The sequence below is a fragment of the Embiotoca jacksoni genome, unplaced genomic scaffold, assembly GCF_022577435.1.
Source record: "Embiotoca jacksoni isolate LCO1_2020_lvr unplaced genomic scaffold, fEmbJac1.0.p SCAF_77, whole genome shotgun sequence".
NCBI classification, from domain to species: Eukaryota; Metazoa; Chordata; class Actinopteri; family Embiotocidae; genus Embiotoca; species Embiotoca jacksoni.
In genome coordinates, this window is record NW_027185433.1 from 477,501 (window position 1) to 495,000 (window position 17,500).

Genomic DNA, 17,500 nt, shown 5'->3' on the forward strand with positions numbered 1-17,500 from the left:
CGACGGAATTAGCAGCGCCAAAAGTCATCAGTGGCAAAATAAAAAAAAAAAAAAAAAGCTAAACGTCACCAGCCAACACACACACACACACACACACACACACACACACACACACACACGAGGAGCGCCGTAACTCACCCGAGCGTCGTCATGGTGACGATGGTGTACCAGAAGGAGGCCGGGATGGAGGTGAAGGTGGAGCCCTTGGTGCCCTTCTCGGCGTAGAACATGACGGTGGCGAAGATGATGATGGCCATGGTGAGCGAGAAGAGCAGGAAGCCGAGCTCGGAGGCGCAGCTCTTCAGCGTGTAGCCGAGGATCCGCAGGCCCTGCGAGTGGCGCGAGAACTTGAAGATGCGGAAGACGCGGAAGACGCGCAGCGTGACGAAGGCGCCGCTCACGTCCTCGTTCTCGGGCATCACCAGGCCGATGTAGTAGGGCATGATGGCCACCACGTCGATCACCGACATCACCGAGCGCATGAACTTGCAGCGGCTCGGCGCGGCGAAGAGGCGCATCAGGTACTCGAAGGTGAAGATGAGCACGCAGGCCGTGTCCATGCAGAAGAAGGCCAGCTGGTACTTCTCGCCGCACGGCAGGTCCTTCACGCTGCCCTTCGGCGGCCGGCACGGCACCGTCTCCACCACGTTGGCGATGACCGACACGGCGATGAAGAAGCCGGTGACGTAGTAGAAGACCAGCGCCATGGTGGAGGTGTGCGGGTTCTCGAAGGCCCGCCACAGCCGCTCCCTGGAGGTGCTGTGGGGGGGGAGGGGGGCGTCCGAGCCCTCGTTGGCCTCCGTGTCCTCGGCCAGACGCTCCTGGTTCTCCTTTTTCCTGTCTCGGTATTCCTGCACGCGGAGAGGAGGAGGAGGAGGAGGAGGAGGAAGAGGAGGAAGAGGATGTTTCAGTCAATTCAGCCGATCAAGCAGAATTAATTGACACGCGATCCGTTTCTATCCGGTTTCAGTAGTTAACGAGCAGATATAAAACATTTATCACAATGAATAGAAATAAATACAACTTCTTTTTTTTTTAATGTAATTTGCTTCATTACGGGGAACGAAAAAAGATAAAATCGTTAAGACTGTAAACTTGGCCGACCAATCAAAGACCAGGGGGCGTGGCTAAAAGTGACGTCAAAGACGAGCATTTGTTTTGCAAACGTGGTTTTAACGGCAGTGGAGGTAAATCGAGACGAAGCGATACGAACAGTCGTAGCGGCGCCAGCAAATATCAAAGAATTGAAGTCGAGAACGACAACGAAAAAATTATTTTAAAGAGAGTCGGCAGCAGTTGTTTACTGATATTTGCACGTCGGGGAAGTTCTCTGTTGTTTACAGCTTGGTGAGTTTCATCCACAGTCTGGATATAAAAGTGTTCGTAGCTTCAGGTCTGAAAAATGGTTCCGATCCAGAAGTGTCCTTCAGCTGCAATACCACCGATGGCCACTAGAGGTCGGCTCCAAAAAGCCTCGGGCTCCATAGACTCCCATTCAACTTCTCTCATCAAATTCAAAGTGAATAAAATGTGTCCATCAGTTATCTCGGTGTTGTTAGCTAAAGTCACTCCTTCTTATTAGTTTTCTGGAGGTCCATCTGAAAATAATCCCTCATTCATTAGAAAAGAAGATTCAAGAAGACCTGTTTTTGGGGGCGTGTCTGTTTGATTGACAGGCCTGTGGTGCAGTCAGGTTACAGCTATCGGTGGCCGGGACGTAGTATCGCCATGGTTTCCGATCAAATCGAGTCAGATCCACTGCTTAGCTCCTCCCCCCCAGCTCGTCCAAATATGGTCACTTCCTGACAGCATCTGAAACCGGAGGCTTCATAACGTTCACATTCTTATTAGTTTTCTGGAGGTCCATCTGAGAATAATCCGAAAATAAGCCTCAAAAAGACCACAAAACTGGAAAAGTAAAAGGCAGCGAACATCCTCCACACTGACTAATAAACTGGAAGGAATTAAACTCCTCGTTCAAACCTTTTTTCCTCCAAGAAGAAGAAGTAAAATGCTGAATTATCAACCGGGAAGAAAAAGAATCTGTGAAATCACTCGAGGAATAAAAAAAAAATCTGTGTTTGGTTTCTGGTGGGAAACTGTGGGGGAAGTGTGGAGGGAAAAAAAAACCAAAAACAAGAAAAAAGCTCCAGATACTGGAAAGTGTTCGAGCTGAATCAACTATTTGTGAACAACGATAAGCTCTGCCAAATCAGAGGAAATAAAGAACGATTACTCAGTGACGAGTCGCCGGGCGGGTCAGCCATAAAAAACACAAGGATACAAAGATATAAAAGCCTCCTCAGACGAGGCCAACGTTCAAAAAATAAATAAAAGGATAATAAGCTCTGACGGTGATTTATCGAACAGACGGAGGCGGAAAACAAATGACTTGTTTATGACTCGTTAAAGAAATCACTTTTATGTAAAGCAGCTGCCAAAGTCGGCGTCAATAACGAGGCGGAAAACGGACTGCTGGAGTTTCAGAGGGATCGTCGCCGCGGCTGCTAATGAGTCCGACGGCGGTTAGTCAGCCTCCTCGCACATCCAAGGGTTTTCTGGGTTTTTTTCACACTCCAGTCGTTCGGGTTGATGATGCTCTTCGGAGAGACTTAATGAGAGACGCCACGGAGGAACAAACACAGTCGACCATTAGGAGGAAATTAAAGGCCAAAAGGCCGCAGCGCCCTCTAAGTTCGCTGCAGATGATGCGCCCATTAAAAAGCCATCTGAAAAAGGACTGCGGTATTAAAAAGGCATCCGGCTGATCGGTTTCCTCCTTGTCTGGAGACGAAACCCAAAACGTTGGGACGGAGTCGACGGGCCGAATGCGAGAATGGTTTTTTTTGGTATTTTTATTTTTTTATTTCCTAATTTCTGTTTGTTTCTTCGGAGGATGCCGATGTGTTCCCAGACCGGATGAGTGTTCTGGGTCGAACCGAGTTTACCGTGCGAGTGTATAAGTCCGGCTACGCTCGATCGGATCGCCGTGGCCTTCTAGTCGTAAAAACCGCCGGGTTTGAACCTATCGAAGCGACCTTTTAACCAATCGACGTGTGCCGAAACCCTCCGAAACCGCTACGACTACATTCCCGAAAGATCGCATGCGCTGAACCACCGAGACCGGTCTCTGATTGGTCCATCCTTCAGGGGGGAGTTTTTCCAAAGTGTGATCACAGCAAAGAAAACTTGAAGCTTTGGGCTAAAGTCTGTCCAGGAAACCTCCGATAGAAGGAGTCCCGGAGGCTCCTCGGATCAGATGCCGAACTTTATTCTTCGCTCAACGTTCACGTTTGTTGCTACGGAGACCAGAGCTGGCAGACTGAGCAGTTGAAAAACGTAAACGGGACAGAAAGGAGCTCAGCAACGAAAACCCAACTTTAGATTTAGGTTTCCAGACTCGTAGCAAAACGTTTTACCAAACGTTGAAAAAAAATGCCGTATTCATCTGGTAGTTCATTGGCTGGTCGGATAAACAGCAGGTGGCGCTAACTTTCCGGGCAGATGACTTGATTGCGAAGGCGAGAAGAGAATAACACTTCCAGCTATTTACAAAGTTTGTTCTAAATCTCCCCTACGAGCCGCGTCGCAGTCGATCTGCTCGTTCTTCAACGTCACCAGCGGGTTTTCAAGCCTTCAAGTGTTAATTCGTAAAACTCGAGCGTTAAAAAACGTTTACGCAGATGCCGCGGTTCCTTATTTTCCGCATGTTTTTTTCGTTTCGGGCGTACCTCCATGCAGCAGTCTCCGATGATCTCGGGCACGATGCCGTAGAAGGCCAGCTCCTCGTCGAAGGCCTGGATGCACTCGTGCCGCGGGTAGTGCAGCTTCCCGGTGCGGTAAAAGTTCAGGATGTGCCGGAACATCTCGGGGTCCCTGTCAAAGAAATACTCCTGCGTGTCCTCGTTGTAGAAGAACTCCTTCTCCGAGGAGCCCAGCAGGGTGTCGGGGTACCGGTCCAGAGTGTTCTTCCACGTCTGGAGGGAGTCAGAGAGAAGATCGGTATTAATGCTGTGAATAACGTACGTATCGGAAAAATGGTCGCGGACAGAGCAACGTACGTTTTTGGTTGTTTTTGTAACTGAAAAGTGTTTTAGGACCATGTTGCAGGACGATTTAACATTTTTTCATAAAACTGGATTATTTATTAGATTTGAAGAAAAACAAAAGTCAAAAAATAAAATATAAAGCTGACATTTATGACATACACAATTTTACAATTTTAATGAAACAGAATTATTTATTCGATTTGATTAATTTGATTTGTCAAAGTAAACATTTTTTAAATAATTTCTATAAAAATATAAATCTGACATTTGTGTTGATAGTTAAGTAACTTATCAGGTCTCACTGAAATAAACAGCTAAACGAATTCCGCTTCTTATAACACTGTGACACCTATGCTAAGCTAACTGGCTTCATCCATTTGAAACAGCTATTTTTATTGAGCTGAAACTTAAGAGTATTAGCGCGGCATCCTCTGCGTTTAAGGCCATTTTTAATTTGAAGTCTGAGTCAGCAGGAAACATTAAAAGGTTTCCAGGTAGTTAGCATGAATTAGCATGCAAGGCTAGCAGACCTCAAGCGCTCGTTGCTTTAAAGCGACCGACTCGCAACATTAAATATATCTGCAGTTAGCGAACACATCGAGGAGGTTCGAGGCCGAGCGAATCGGCCTCGTCAGCGGTTTTGTTCTTCGGGAAGTTTGAAACGATCCTAAAAATAACGACGAGGCGACGTCCTAATATCACATTCACGTGTGACGCGAGCGGTGAACTGTCGGTAACTCCCGGTAACGTAAGGGCCCGTTGTTTGTCTCCTTCACATTAAAAGCACGCCTCGCCTCGTTTTAAGAATTAGGACAAAGAAGTTTTCTCGTTGTTCTGCCGCCGCAGCAGAAAACACATCAAGTCCTGTTTGATGCCTTGTAAGCCAACAAAAATCTATTTTTGTCGTGGAGCCATTTTATTATTATTTCTGCTTAAATGCACATCAACGCGGTGATTAGACGTTCGGGAATTTTTCCAGGCTGCAGCCCGAAGGAGCCGAGCCGAGCCGGGCCTCTGAAGTGTGGCGGCGCTCTTAATGTTCCCCCTGAAGAATGTAAAGCTACTGCGGCGCTCCGACAAGTTTATAATCACGTTTAACAAATCGCTCTTCATTAAAAAAAGAGATAAACGTACCGCCGCCGCTTCGCAGTGAGAAACGTCCAATCAGAGAGGAAATAAGAGGCCGATGTTTGTGGAACCTGTCGGATACGAAGTCCTGAATATAAATCAGTCCACTTTTTGTTTTGGAAAGATTTTACAGAAGGACCGTTTAAACAGCTGGTAGAAAGCTGCCGAGGCTCATGGGTAATGTAGTATCTACATCCGTTGCGCACACCATATTGAAGGCAAAAACTAAAAAGGGGGATTTAAAAAAGCCTTTATAGAGCAGATCTTCCATTTTTTTTCTTTATGTCGCTACGATGGAGATTTTTTTTGAAGTGAACTCGAAGAACGAAGCGTGAACGCGAAGAAACGTAGATGTTGAACGGAGACGGAAAACTGGGCGACTTTTCTTCGGAGGAGGAGGAGGATGAGGAGGAGGAGGATGAGGAGCATCTATTTTAATCACCGATCTTTGGGCCACTGAAACGTTAACAGTCGAACAATAAGGCCAAGTTATCAAACGAACGCTGTCGGTGAATCTTTCGGATCCGCGGTTGCGAAGCTGTTTGAGATCCAGTTCTACAAACACAGAAGGAAACGAGAAGCGTTTGTGACATCGGAGCGACTCAGCGGGGCGTTCATGCAAATTTAAAAAAGACCCACGTTTCACCCTGAGAAAATTATAACGTTTCATCTCTTAATAAAAGGGAACAACCGGTGCAGGAGGTCTGATTTCAGAGACACGCAGCTGCGGTCGTGTTCGCGGCTTTAAATCTCCGACGGAGGAGAGAAACTGAAGCCCGTGATGGATCGTAAACACTGTTTATGCACGAACCTGTGAGAGCGGGCGGCTGACGGATGAGGCCTCTGATTTGTCAGGAAAGCTCCGCGGAGGATTTACATTCACACGGGAGAGAAGCCACGCTCAGCGGGAACGCACAGGAAGCAGAGGGAGCTTTATTTTGAAAGGGAGGAGGTCAAGAGGGGGAGCGGGGGAGGGGGAGAGGGGGGGGGCGAGCAGAGCGTCCTTTTAAACCTCCGGCGGACCCGTCGATCTAACGTCAAACATCGGCGTTCATTAGTCGGAGCAAAGACGCGTGAATTCCCACTCTTTCTGGGAGCAGTAGCCACGCCCACTTTCGGCCATCTTTTGGGAGCATGCTCGGTTGGGCCGGCGAAGCGCTCACCTGGAACCTGACCCCGCTGACGTTGACGTACAGGATCTCGTCGGAGCGGGTCGACTTGTCCACCGGCGGTTTGGGCATCGTCTTCTTGGCCAGCGGCAGCCAGCCCACCGCCGCCGCCCGCGCGAACGGCAGCCACGTCGCCACGCCGGCCGCCATCTTGCATCAGAGCGTCTCCGCCCGCAGCAGGAGAAGTCGGACAGTTACGCCCTCGTCGGGCAGGTGATGGGGGGGGGGGGGGGGGCTAACGAGCCTGAGACGCCTGAGCTGAAGCCTCGCTCACTGCGTCACCTGCCCTGGTTTCCTCGAGCGGTCGGGGCAGCGAGAGACGAGGCGGGCGGACATGTTGACGGTGGGGGGGCGGGGAGGGGGAAGGGGCGGAGGGAGGGGTCAAAGGGCAGTCAGGTGTCAAGCCATGAAAAAAAACGACGTACGGGAGCGGGAACACGTCGGACAGATACGCGGCCCGTCTAGTTTCGGATCGGACGTCCTTGTGGCGACGCCTTCCTTCCTCCCTTCCTTCCTGTTGCTCTCCAGAATAAAAGCGCTCCTCCTCACCTGCGAGACGCTCCTCAGGGGTAAAAAAAAAAAAACCGTCTCTTTTTTTTTTTTTTTTCAAACCCAGAAACTTTCGTGAGATATTTCCTGTTTTTCTCGACTGCAGATAAAAAAATAAAAAAATAAAAACAACTTTTAAGAGTCCTAAACAACGAGACGTTCCCACTTCAGAAACTCTCCTGACAGGAAAAAAAAAAAAAAAGCATAATTTCCTCAAACCTCAGCAGAATATGTGTAAAATAATAATAATAATAACAATATCGCCGGGTTTATTGCTGCGGGGATTTACACCAAAAAAACTAAACAAAACAAAAAAAAAAGCAGGAGGATATAAAACTCCGGGCGGGAAAGCGTTAAAACACTCGTCTGGCCTCCTTCTCTCTCCCGGTGAAGACAGATTTGTTGCAGCGCCGCAGCCTTTCAAATTCTTATTAAATTGTGATGATGGTCCCTGAAGTTGCAAGATAGACAGAATCGCCGGTGCTGCCCGCCTCCCGTCTAAGTGTTTCTCTGCTGGGGAGATTATGGATCTGCAGACTGCCTCTTCCTCTCCGGCTCTTTCTGCCTCTGCTTGCTGTTTTGGCCTCTCTGTTTCCCTTTATCTGTTTTACTGTCTTCTCTTATGTGAGGCGGTGGGGCATTAGCGGCGGGGTGGCGGGGAGACGCCGGCTCCGTTTTCTGGGGGAGGAGGAGAAGGAGGAGGAGGAGGAAGAGGAGGAGGAGGAGGAGGCATCAGGCGCTCCGTAACTCCATGTCCATGTAAGGCCGTCCTGTCAGAAAACACACAAACAGACAAAAGACAAGAGAGTGAGGGACGAACCCAGGAGGAAGAGGAGGAGGAGATGTTTGAGGAGGAAAGTGGACGAGAGGAAGAGCGGAAATCAAGAGGATGGAGTGAACTGACAGAGGAGACGAGGAGGAGGAGAAAAGGATTAGAAGAAGAGAAGATGAAGAGTGAGGCGCTACGCGAGGAAGAAGAATAAATGAGGAAAGGAAAAGCAACGAAAAGGCAGAAAAGTTATTATTTCTTAAGGAGGATGAGCCGGAAGATAAGAGCACAGATGAAGAAGAGGAGGAGGAGGAAGAGGAGGGGAATAACAGATAAACTGATGAAGGCTCGGAAAATAATAAATGGTTTAAAAGGTGAAGAGAAAACTTTTCCTTAATTTTCTATATTTCTATAATTTACTATATTTTCTTATAATCCAACCTCTCTGTCTTTCACTCTGAACGCTCTTATTTTGAAAAGCAGGTGCACTGCAGTCGAAAGCACCTGACACACGTTAATATGTAGTTTTATTCCTAAAAGACTCGTTGACTTCCTGAAACAGCTGCTTGATGAGTTTTTAATCACACAAACGGGAGGAAATGGGACGATTGTTGGGGAATATTTACCAGAACAAACCAACTGATCCAGACTGGAACAAACCAACTGATCCAGACTGGAACAAATCAACTGATCCAGACTGGAACAAACCAACTGATCCAGACTGGAACAAATCAACTGACCCAAACTGGAACAAACCAACTGACCCAAACTGGAACAAACCAACTGATCCAGACTGGAACAAATCAACTGATCCAGACTGGAACAAATCAGCTGACCCAAACTGGAACAAACCAACTGATCCAGACTGGAACAAACCAACTGATCCAAACTGGAACAAACCAACTGATCCAGGCTGGAACAAACCAACTGATCCAGACTGGAACAAACCAACTGACCCAAACTGGAACAAACCAACTGATCCAGACTGGAACAAACCAACTGATCCAGGCTGGAACAAACCAACTGACCCAGACTGGAATAAACCAACTGACCCAGACTGGAACAAACCAACTGATCCAGGCTGGAACAAACCAACTGGCCCAGACTGGAACAAACCAACTGATCCAGACTGGAACAAACCAACTGACCCAAACTGGAACAAACCAATTGATCCAGACTGGAACAAACCAACTGATCCAGGCTGGAACAAACCAACTGACCCAAACTGGAACAAACCAACTGATCCAGACTGGACCAAACCAATTGATCCAAACTGGAACAAACCAACTGACCCAAACTGGAACAAACCAACTGATTTCATTAGTTTAATAAAGTTCTGAATGACTCCGGTTCTGTATATTTAAGTAAATCCTGAATTCATCATTAATCATAAAAAATAAAATAAAATAAAAAAGAAAACAGCTAAAAACGGACAAAACTGATTTGCTAATTAAAAAACGACATTTCTCTTTGCTATTTATTGTGAAACTTCTAGCGATCCAAAGATTCTGCATTTCAACAGTGTTTTAATCTGTATTTAATGTGATTCATCTCCAATGTATGAATAATTTATTGGAAAAAATGTATTGACGTCTAAATGCTCCTTTTAGGAGCTGCCGAGTCGACAGCTGACGGGTCGTAACTCAGGACCGAAGAGGCTCCTTCTGTTTACGTATAAACTCAGGTATGAATCATTTTAACCCTTTAAGCACAAGACGTCTCCGTTACCTCCCCTCCCCCCTCAACCTCCTCCCCCTCCCCCCCTTCATGTGTGTTCGCTGCAGATATGAAGGTATTATTAAAGAGGTTTTCGTCTCCTCGTCTTTTATTCGTCCCTCTGCGTTCTTCATTCAATAAAGTGTCTCACAATAACGTTTCCGAGCTCTCCGTCAGAATGAGAACTTATTGTCGTGGATTTTTATTTCATAAAGTCCACAGTGGGAGCAATAAAAACTTTTTTTTCCTTCGCTCGCGGCGAGGCTGTCGGCGTCACGCCGCTCCAACTACGGTCGCCGTGACGATCATTCAGACGTTTGAACATTACACAATCTTTTTTTTTTCTTTTTTTTTTACTGCATTTGTAATCGGAGCCAATAAAACCACATTAAACACGGTTATCTCTCCGTATGTCCTCACAAACCCTGTAAATCACAGCCTGACTGAAACACGTCACGTCACGTTAAAAACAATATTGTGTCTTAGTCATCGACATCACGACTCAATAACTTCGTAAAAAAACATCGTCTTCAGAGCTGCTGCTGGTTTCAAACTTCATAAACTAAACTTTAAATCCAACAAGCTGAAACCTGTTCACATGATGCCTGCAGTGACCTCAACAGGCCACAGGACGGTCAGCGGGTCCCACATGTGACCTCTAAATGACCTTTAATGACCCTCTTGAGCTTTTTGCCCTGCGTTCTGTCTCAGAGGCAACAAAGAGGAGAAGGTCTGCAGACGCCGAACCGGGGCAGAAAAGTACCATCGACTTTCCCCTGATTGGGTTTTAAGTCAAGAAATCTTTGTTAAATAGGAATACTTTTGATTTAAAATCAATAATCTGACAAACGAAGTGTCAGTATCTGAGGGTAGGATGGAGCAGATGATTGACAGGTGGATCGGTGCAGCGCCAGCAGTGAAGACGTTGGACCGACGGCAACATCGCCCGTCGGTTTGTGAACTGCTGTTAATGAAGCCTCCAGTTCGTTTTTTTGGGCCGTTGCCGTCTTGTTATTTTGGAGCAGGAAGTGACCATATATGGACGAGCTAGGGGGAGGAGCCATGGGATGGATCGGGACAGATCTGATTGGGAACCAGAGGACAATATTGGTGAAGAGGACCTGAGTGTGAAGGCCGGATAGATGGACGGATGGACGATGGACAGATGGACAGATGGACGGATGGATGGACGGACGGATAAATTTGTGCTTTAATTCTGCCAGCAGGAGTTTTACCTCTAAGTACTACCTCCAACTCTCTCACACACACACACACACACACACACACACACACACACACACACACACACACACACACACACACACCTTCCTGTACCTGTCCCAATAAAATCTCCAGTGTGTTTGTTGATGAATTATGAATGAACTTTCAGCCCGACTGGTTCGGTTCAGATGCACTGCCTCGGTTAGCGCGCACACACACACACACACGCGCACACACACACACACACACACACACACACACACACACACACACACGCACACACACACCACACACACGCACACACACACACACACACACACACACACACACACACACACACACACACGCACACACGCACACGCGCACACGCACACACGCACACACACACCACACATACACACATGCATACACACAGAGCCTGTGTTTTCTTGATGGAGTTTTAACAAGTCTCTGCAGGAACAAACAGTCCACGTTGAGTCTTTTGGTCCAACATGTCGTAACATCGACGTTCTCCAGAGGACGTTCATGTTGAACTCACGACCTTTACCGGGACATCAAGGGAAGGTATGCTGGGACGTTTGGCTGTCTGTTCTCAGTCTGTCCTCAATTCTGTCCTTAATCTGTCCTCAATTCTGTCCTTAATCTGTCCTCAATTCTGTCCTTAGTCTGTCCTCAATTCTGTCTTTAATCTGTCCTCAATTCTGTCCTTAATCTGTCCTTAATTCTGTCCTTAATCTGTCCTCAATTCTGTCCTTAATCTGTCCTCAGTTCTGTCCTTAATCTGTCCTTAATCTGTCCTCAATCTGTCCTCAGTTCTGTCCTTAATCTGTCCTTAATTCTGTCCTTAATCTGTCCTCAATTCTGTCCTTAATCTGTCCTCAGTTCTGTCCTTAATCTGTCCTCAGTTCTGTCCTTAATCTGTCCTTAATCTGTCCTCAATCTGTCCTCAGTTCTGTCTGTATCAGATCGGCTGCTGATCATGTTTCCTGCTGCTCTGCTGCTTGTGATCCGATCAATAACGGGACAAGAACATGTCTCCGATCACCGATCAATAACATGCTGCTGATGACCGACAGGTAACGAGCGATCGATAAGGTCAACAGGAAGTCTGCAGGTTTTGATTTTAATTTACACGTCATCACTTTCTCAATAAATCATCTTATTGATTAGGAGTCAGTTTCTTTCTCTGAATTATATTTTTTATTTCTCTGCAGTTTAATTATTGTACAAAAACATCAGTTTCTTCATGTCGACGGTCTTTGATCTTCTTCTACGTCTCTTGTTCGTTCGTTACGCGGACATTTTTGTCTTTATCGCGTTTAGATTTTAAAATAAAAAAAGTCTGATCAGTTTGTCGTCTTTCAAATCTGAACGTCTGATTTATTTGAAGGGTCTTTGAATTTTTTAAGCTTAAACCTTCCAAGGCCAAAACCTTTTTATTCACTTTAAATTTTCATTTTACGTCCTTTTACAGAACAAATTGCAATTTGATAATTTTTCACGGCTGAATGATCAAATTATTTTGAGATCCAGACTCGAAAAAACATTTTAAGATTTTATCCTTGATGCCTGTTTATGACTCTTGTCTTTACTTTATGTTACAAATCACAAAACGTCCTGGTGTAAATTCTTAAAAAAAAACCAAAAGCAACAGAAAAAAACAACGCTATAACTATCAGTCATAATTACTACAGCCACCAGAGGGCGCTGTTAAAATGACGGATGTCGTCAGAGGTTGCTTACCAAAACGATAACGTAGCTATAGGTCGTAATAAAGCTGCTGCAAAACCACGATGTACGAAGTCGTCTTTCAAACGAGGGTTTACACACAAAAAAACGTCGGACCGCTCCTTTAAAGTAGAAAAACAAAAAACAACAAAAAAACTGCAGGAAATGTGCCGTCGTTGAAGCTGAAGTAAGTAGAAGCACCGAGTGCTTCTTTGGGAGTGGAAACTGCTGTTCGCTCTCACACACCCACGCTTGTTCTGCTGCCTTTCTGAGGACCTGATGGACGTAATGCATTCGGAGGTCCCCCAAACTAAAACCTTAATCCCCCCCCCCCCCCCCCCCCCCCCCACACACACACACACACACTCAATTAATCGTACGAAGCTCCGTCCCAAAGCACTGAACACAAGCGTCCTCACAAGATCTGTAAATCAACCTCGGTCCTCATATCGATAGACGTACGAGAACACACCCACACACCCACACAGAGTGTTGAAGAGCAGCACATGGCCGGTCAGTCTGAGTGTTTGTGTGAAACCATTAGACGACCATCAGTGAGCAGCACTTCACTGCAGCAGACACACACACACACACACACACACACACACACACACACACACAAACACACACACACACACACACAAACACACACTAGTGCAGCACGAAAATGCAACTACTGCAACAGGAAGCCGTAGAAAACAAACAAAGACATCGAAAGTTCTCTGACGTGTCGTTTTCTCGACTTCCACCTGATCAACCCGTCTGTAAAAGTGAAGCCAGACCCAGTGAGGTCAGCGCCCAAAACTTCAGGACCGCACGTGGTCGTTCTCAACGCAGATCGAAATGATTGATTATTTGGTTTAGTTTGTCCGTAGCGCCGGTGGGACGGGATTTATGTCTCACTCGTGGCCTCACTGATTTTAATACTAATCTGCCCCCCCCCCCCCCCGGTCTGTGTTTTAATCCCTCCACGTCTGAAATGACCCCCCCCCCCCCCTTGTCTGGAGCCACTGCCGTCTATTTGGAAATCAGCTTTCGTCTGCAGTGTTAACAGGAACGTACAGGTCACCCCGAAGGCGCTGCTTATTCTCCCAGACACGTTTTTAGTCCAGATTTGTTCAATTTCAGTCAAATTGGTGCCATTAAACGCAGCTGAATTCTTCATCAGCGGCTTACGTTTACATATTAACCTTTAAAACACAGATCAAAATCACCGGATCACCGAGATACCCGAGAAAACTTTAATCCGTTCAGATTGTCGGGCAGCTTCTGAACTGTCTTTTTTTTTTTGTCCGTGAGCAGATTTTCTGGACGTTTGTTTGGGTTTATCTTTTAGTTTATGTCTCTTACAAATAATTAAAAAAAAAAAAATCACACGTGGAACGATGAGTTCAATGACCGTGGGGAATATCTGATCTCCCTCTTCTTGTAACAGGTTTTAAAGTGTTTTTACAGTCCGACTGATCACAAAATCTATACGGAGCTCCGACCTTCACGTCTCTCATCCGGCAGATCTCCATACTCGAAGACAGAAAACACTGAAATAATTCACTGCATTTTAAAACATGAATAAAGACACGTACGCTTTTGTTCGTGTTTGATGGTTTTCGTACGACACCAGATTTGTCGGGGTTTTTTCCCACCGAATGATTAATTTGTTTCATACGTTTTTTTATCAAACTGTTGTTTTTGTTTTTTTTCTTCAAACTTTCAGACAGCGGTGATCGGTCTACGCAAAGAGGGTGGGCGGAGCTAATTAACTCTGTAGGTGAAGTCTGAAATCGACTCGGCTGCAGTTACCGCTTTTGGCCACAGGTGTCGCCAAAAGAGAACGAAGCAGGTATCATCCGAGGTCGCAACGGTCTCGAGTAGGCTCTCCTTTAAATGAACGTTTCCATTCGCGCTGTTCGCTCGACGAAGACGAACAGCAGGTGGCGCCAAATTCTCCAAATCAGAGCCGATAAACCGCGGTTCTGTTTCTGGTCCGTAAAATCCATCAGTGCCAAAAAAAAACAAAAAACAAAAAAAAACAACGTCCATCCCAATCGGTGCGACGGAGGATGTGGAGTGTTAAAGTGTGCAGCAGGCCGACTCAGTTCTGAACAGGCTGATCACCACCTACTGCTTTTATTCTACGGATGCGTCATGTTCCCGACATCCCCGCGTGTCCTCGGCAGCTGTTGGTGCTTTTCTTTTTCTTTTTTTCTTTTTTTTGTCTCTCCGGTGGGTCGGTTAGCGCTCAAACAAAAAAAAAAAAACACCGCCGTGAACTCTGCACGTGTGCACGCTCTCAGGTCTCGCAGCTCCGTTCGGAGCTCCAGTGGGCGTTCGATGGTTCAAAAGTGAACAAATGAACTGTTTTATGTACCTTTTTTTTTTTTTCTGCAGCTTGTTAGCAACACATCAGGATGTTCAGGTGGGATCTTTCTGCATGTTACGATTTTCAAAAAAAAAAATACAAAATTCACTTTGACCAGCAGGGGGCGCTGCAGCCACCACAAACTTTTTTTTTTTTTTTTTTTTTTTTTGACAGTCGTAAATCGGACTTAATAACAGCTTTGACTCCCTGAAAATCATGAATATAAATACATTTTGGATGTTTTAAACTAAGTGATATCCAAAAGAATCCATAAATATTCAGTCCTGACTTTTCTTTAATAAAACAGCAACATAAAAATAAAAAATCTCCCCTACGTCTCCAGGTTTTTTTCGTCCTAGTCATCGAGACTCCGAAACCACTTCGTGCTGTGATGTAACTTCTTCCTTTGAGCCTTCGAGCCCCAAAAAACAACCTCACTGTCGGTCACATGTTCCTTCGTTACTACGAACAAACACACAAACAGAAAAGACCACAAACACTGCAGCAAAAAAAAACAACAACCTGAAACCGTTCGAGTCGCTTTGTAAAATCTCTGAATAACGTTTTGAAGTGAGATTATAACGGTTTGATCTTCACGCAGCAGGAAGTCGTTCTGGACGTTCTTGTGAACGTCGGAGCTCGTCTGCAAGCGTTTTAGGAAATTCATGAGCTTTTTAAAAAATTTAAGTGCAGATATGTTTTAAAAGATTTACGTCTTCAGTGGGAACGAACGGCCTCCGAGACGAGAGACACGACAAGCGGCCAGAAAGTATCAAGACGACGAAGAAACGTAGACGAACCACCACGACTCGGCAAAACGACTCGATAGAACCGCCACGACTCAATGGAATGACTCGATAGAACCGCCACGACTCGGCAAAAGACTCGATAGAACCGCCATGACTCAATGGAATGACTCGATAGAACCGCCACGACTCGGCAAAAGACTCGATAGAACCGCCACGACTCAACAGAAGACTCGATAGAACCGCCACGACTCGGCAAAAGACTCGATAGAACCCGCCACGGACTCAATAGAACGACTCGACAGAACCACCACGACTCGGCAAAAGACTCGATAGAACCGCCACGACTCAATAGAACGACTCGGACAGAACCACCACGACTCGGCAAAAAGACTCGATAGAACCGCCACGACTCAATAGAACGACTCGACAGAACCGCCACAACTCGGCAAAAGACTCGATAGAACCGCCATGACTCAGTGGAACGACTCGACAGAACCACCATGTATCTTTGATCTGAACAACATGCCTGTGACCTGAACAAGGACTTTCTACTGGACACAAGTAGCAGGAGGTGTGTGAATATTAATGAGCATATGTGTGTGTGTGTGTGTGTGTGTGTGTGTGTGTGTGTGTGTGTGTGTGTGTGTATGTGTGTGTGTGTGTGTGTGTGTGTGTGTGTGTGTATATGGAAAGTGTTCAGGCGTGCAGGTGTGTGTGAGTGCTAACCACCGTTAATAGCAACAAACACACAACTTCATCACTAATTCATACAGCTGGATTACGTCAACCTCAACACACATACACAGACACGCACACACACAGACACGCGCACACACACACACACACACACACACACACACACACACACACACACACTGCAAAATTATCCAGTTTAGTTCACTTCTGTTATTCTAATATTTTTTTGGTCCTTAAATGCATCATTCTCTCACCTGTTTATCCCAAACAACTCAAACCGTTCTGTTCTATTCTATTCTATTCTATTCTATTCTATTCTATTCTATTCTATTCTATTCTACCTTCCTTGTCCTGCTCTACTTCTTGTCTGTTCTGTCTCCTATATTTTCCTTTTCGCTCCTCTTTGTTCCAAGTTTTCTACTCTGATTCTATTTTCTCCGTCTCCCTCCTCACTTCCAAACTCTTCCTCCCCTCCCTCAACCCCCCCCCCCTTCTCCTCCTCCTCCCCCCCCCTCCTCCTACCCTCCGCCGTCCCGTCCCGCTCCTCCACTCGACTTCTTCTCCCGTTCTATTCTCAGCAGTTGAAGCGCTGTAATCTGGAGCAGTTTTTCATCCTACTTACCGGAGCTGCCGATGATGATGAGGATGATGATGATGATGGTGGTGATGAAGGTGAGGAGGAGGAAGAGGAGGAGGGAGGAGGAGGAAGGCAGGTTCTTTCCAGGTGAACGCGGAGCGGCCGGCCGGACGCAGGAGGACGAGGAACAGTGATAAAAAAGAAGAAGGAGGCGGTGGAGGAGGTGGAGGAGTGTTGTTTTACTGTCTCAGATCTGTCCTGCTCTGCTGCCGCGGCAACAACCACATCTCCTGTCATCCCTCCTCTCTCTCTCTCTCTCTCTCTCTCTCTCTCTCTCTCTCTCTCTCTCTCTCTCTCTGAGTGTGTGTGTGTGTGTGTGTCTCCCTCTCTCTCTGGCTCCACCTCCTCCCATCCGCTCGCTCGAACCCTCCCCTCCGTCTCCCTTTTCTTTTCTCACTCTCTCTCCTTTCTCTCTGTCCATTGTCATTTCTCTCTCTCTTCCTCCTCTCCTCGCGTCCCTCCCTCTTTTCTTCACACACACACACACACACACACACACACACACCACACACACACACACACACACACACACACACACACACACACACACACGCTGCTCTACATTAAAAAGACTGATGAGAGTTTCATGTCGGGAGATAAGAGGCAACAGGGATCACTACGAGATGCAACAGAACGATAATCAAACAAATCTGATTCATTTTACAGACGTTTTGAATCAAATTTGATCTTTAAAAAGCATAAATTAGTTTATAACAAGTCCAAGTCCAAA

The 17,500-nt window shown here is 46.3% G+C and overlaps 1 protein-coding gene across 2 annotated transcripts in view; it reads right to left on the reverse strand.

Moving 5' to 3' along the window:
- kcnd1 (potassium voltage-gated channel, Shal-related subfamily, member 1) overlaps positions 1–17,037 on the reverse strand; it is a 46,203-nt gene extending 29,166 nt beyond the window's left edge. Inside the window, exons 1-4 of one of the 2 annotated variants that reach the window (XM_069177720.1) lie at positions 16,756–17,037; positions 6,341–7,665; positions 3,732–3,977; positions 139–851 (exon numbers count right to left, since the gene is read on the reverse strand). In XM_069177720.1, the coding sequence (XP_069033821.1) occupies positions 139–851; positions 3,732–3,977; positions 6,341–6,496 (1,115 nt within the window). In that variant the 5' untranslated portion in view covers positions 6,497–7,665; positions 16,756–17,037. Of the gene's footprint in view, positions 1–138; positions 852–3,731; positions 3,978–6,340; positions 7,666–16,655; positions 16,681–16,755 lie in introns of those variants that run through there. The other variant, XM_069177721.1, reaches the window with a different exon arrangement.
- Positions 17,038–17,500: the final 463 nt, after the last annotated feature.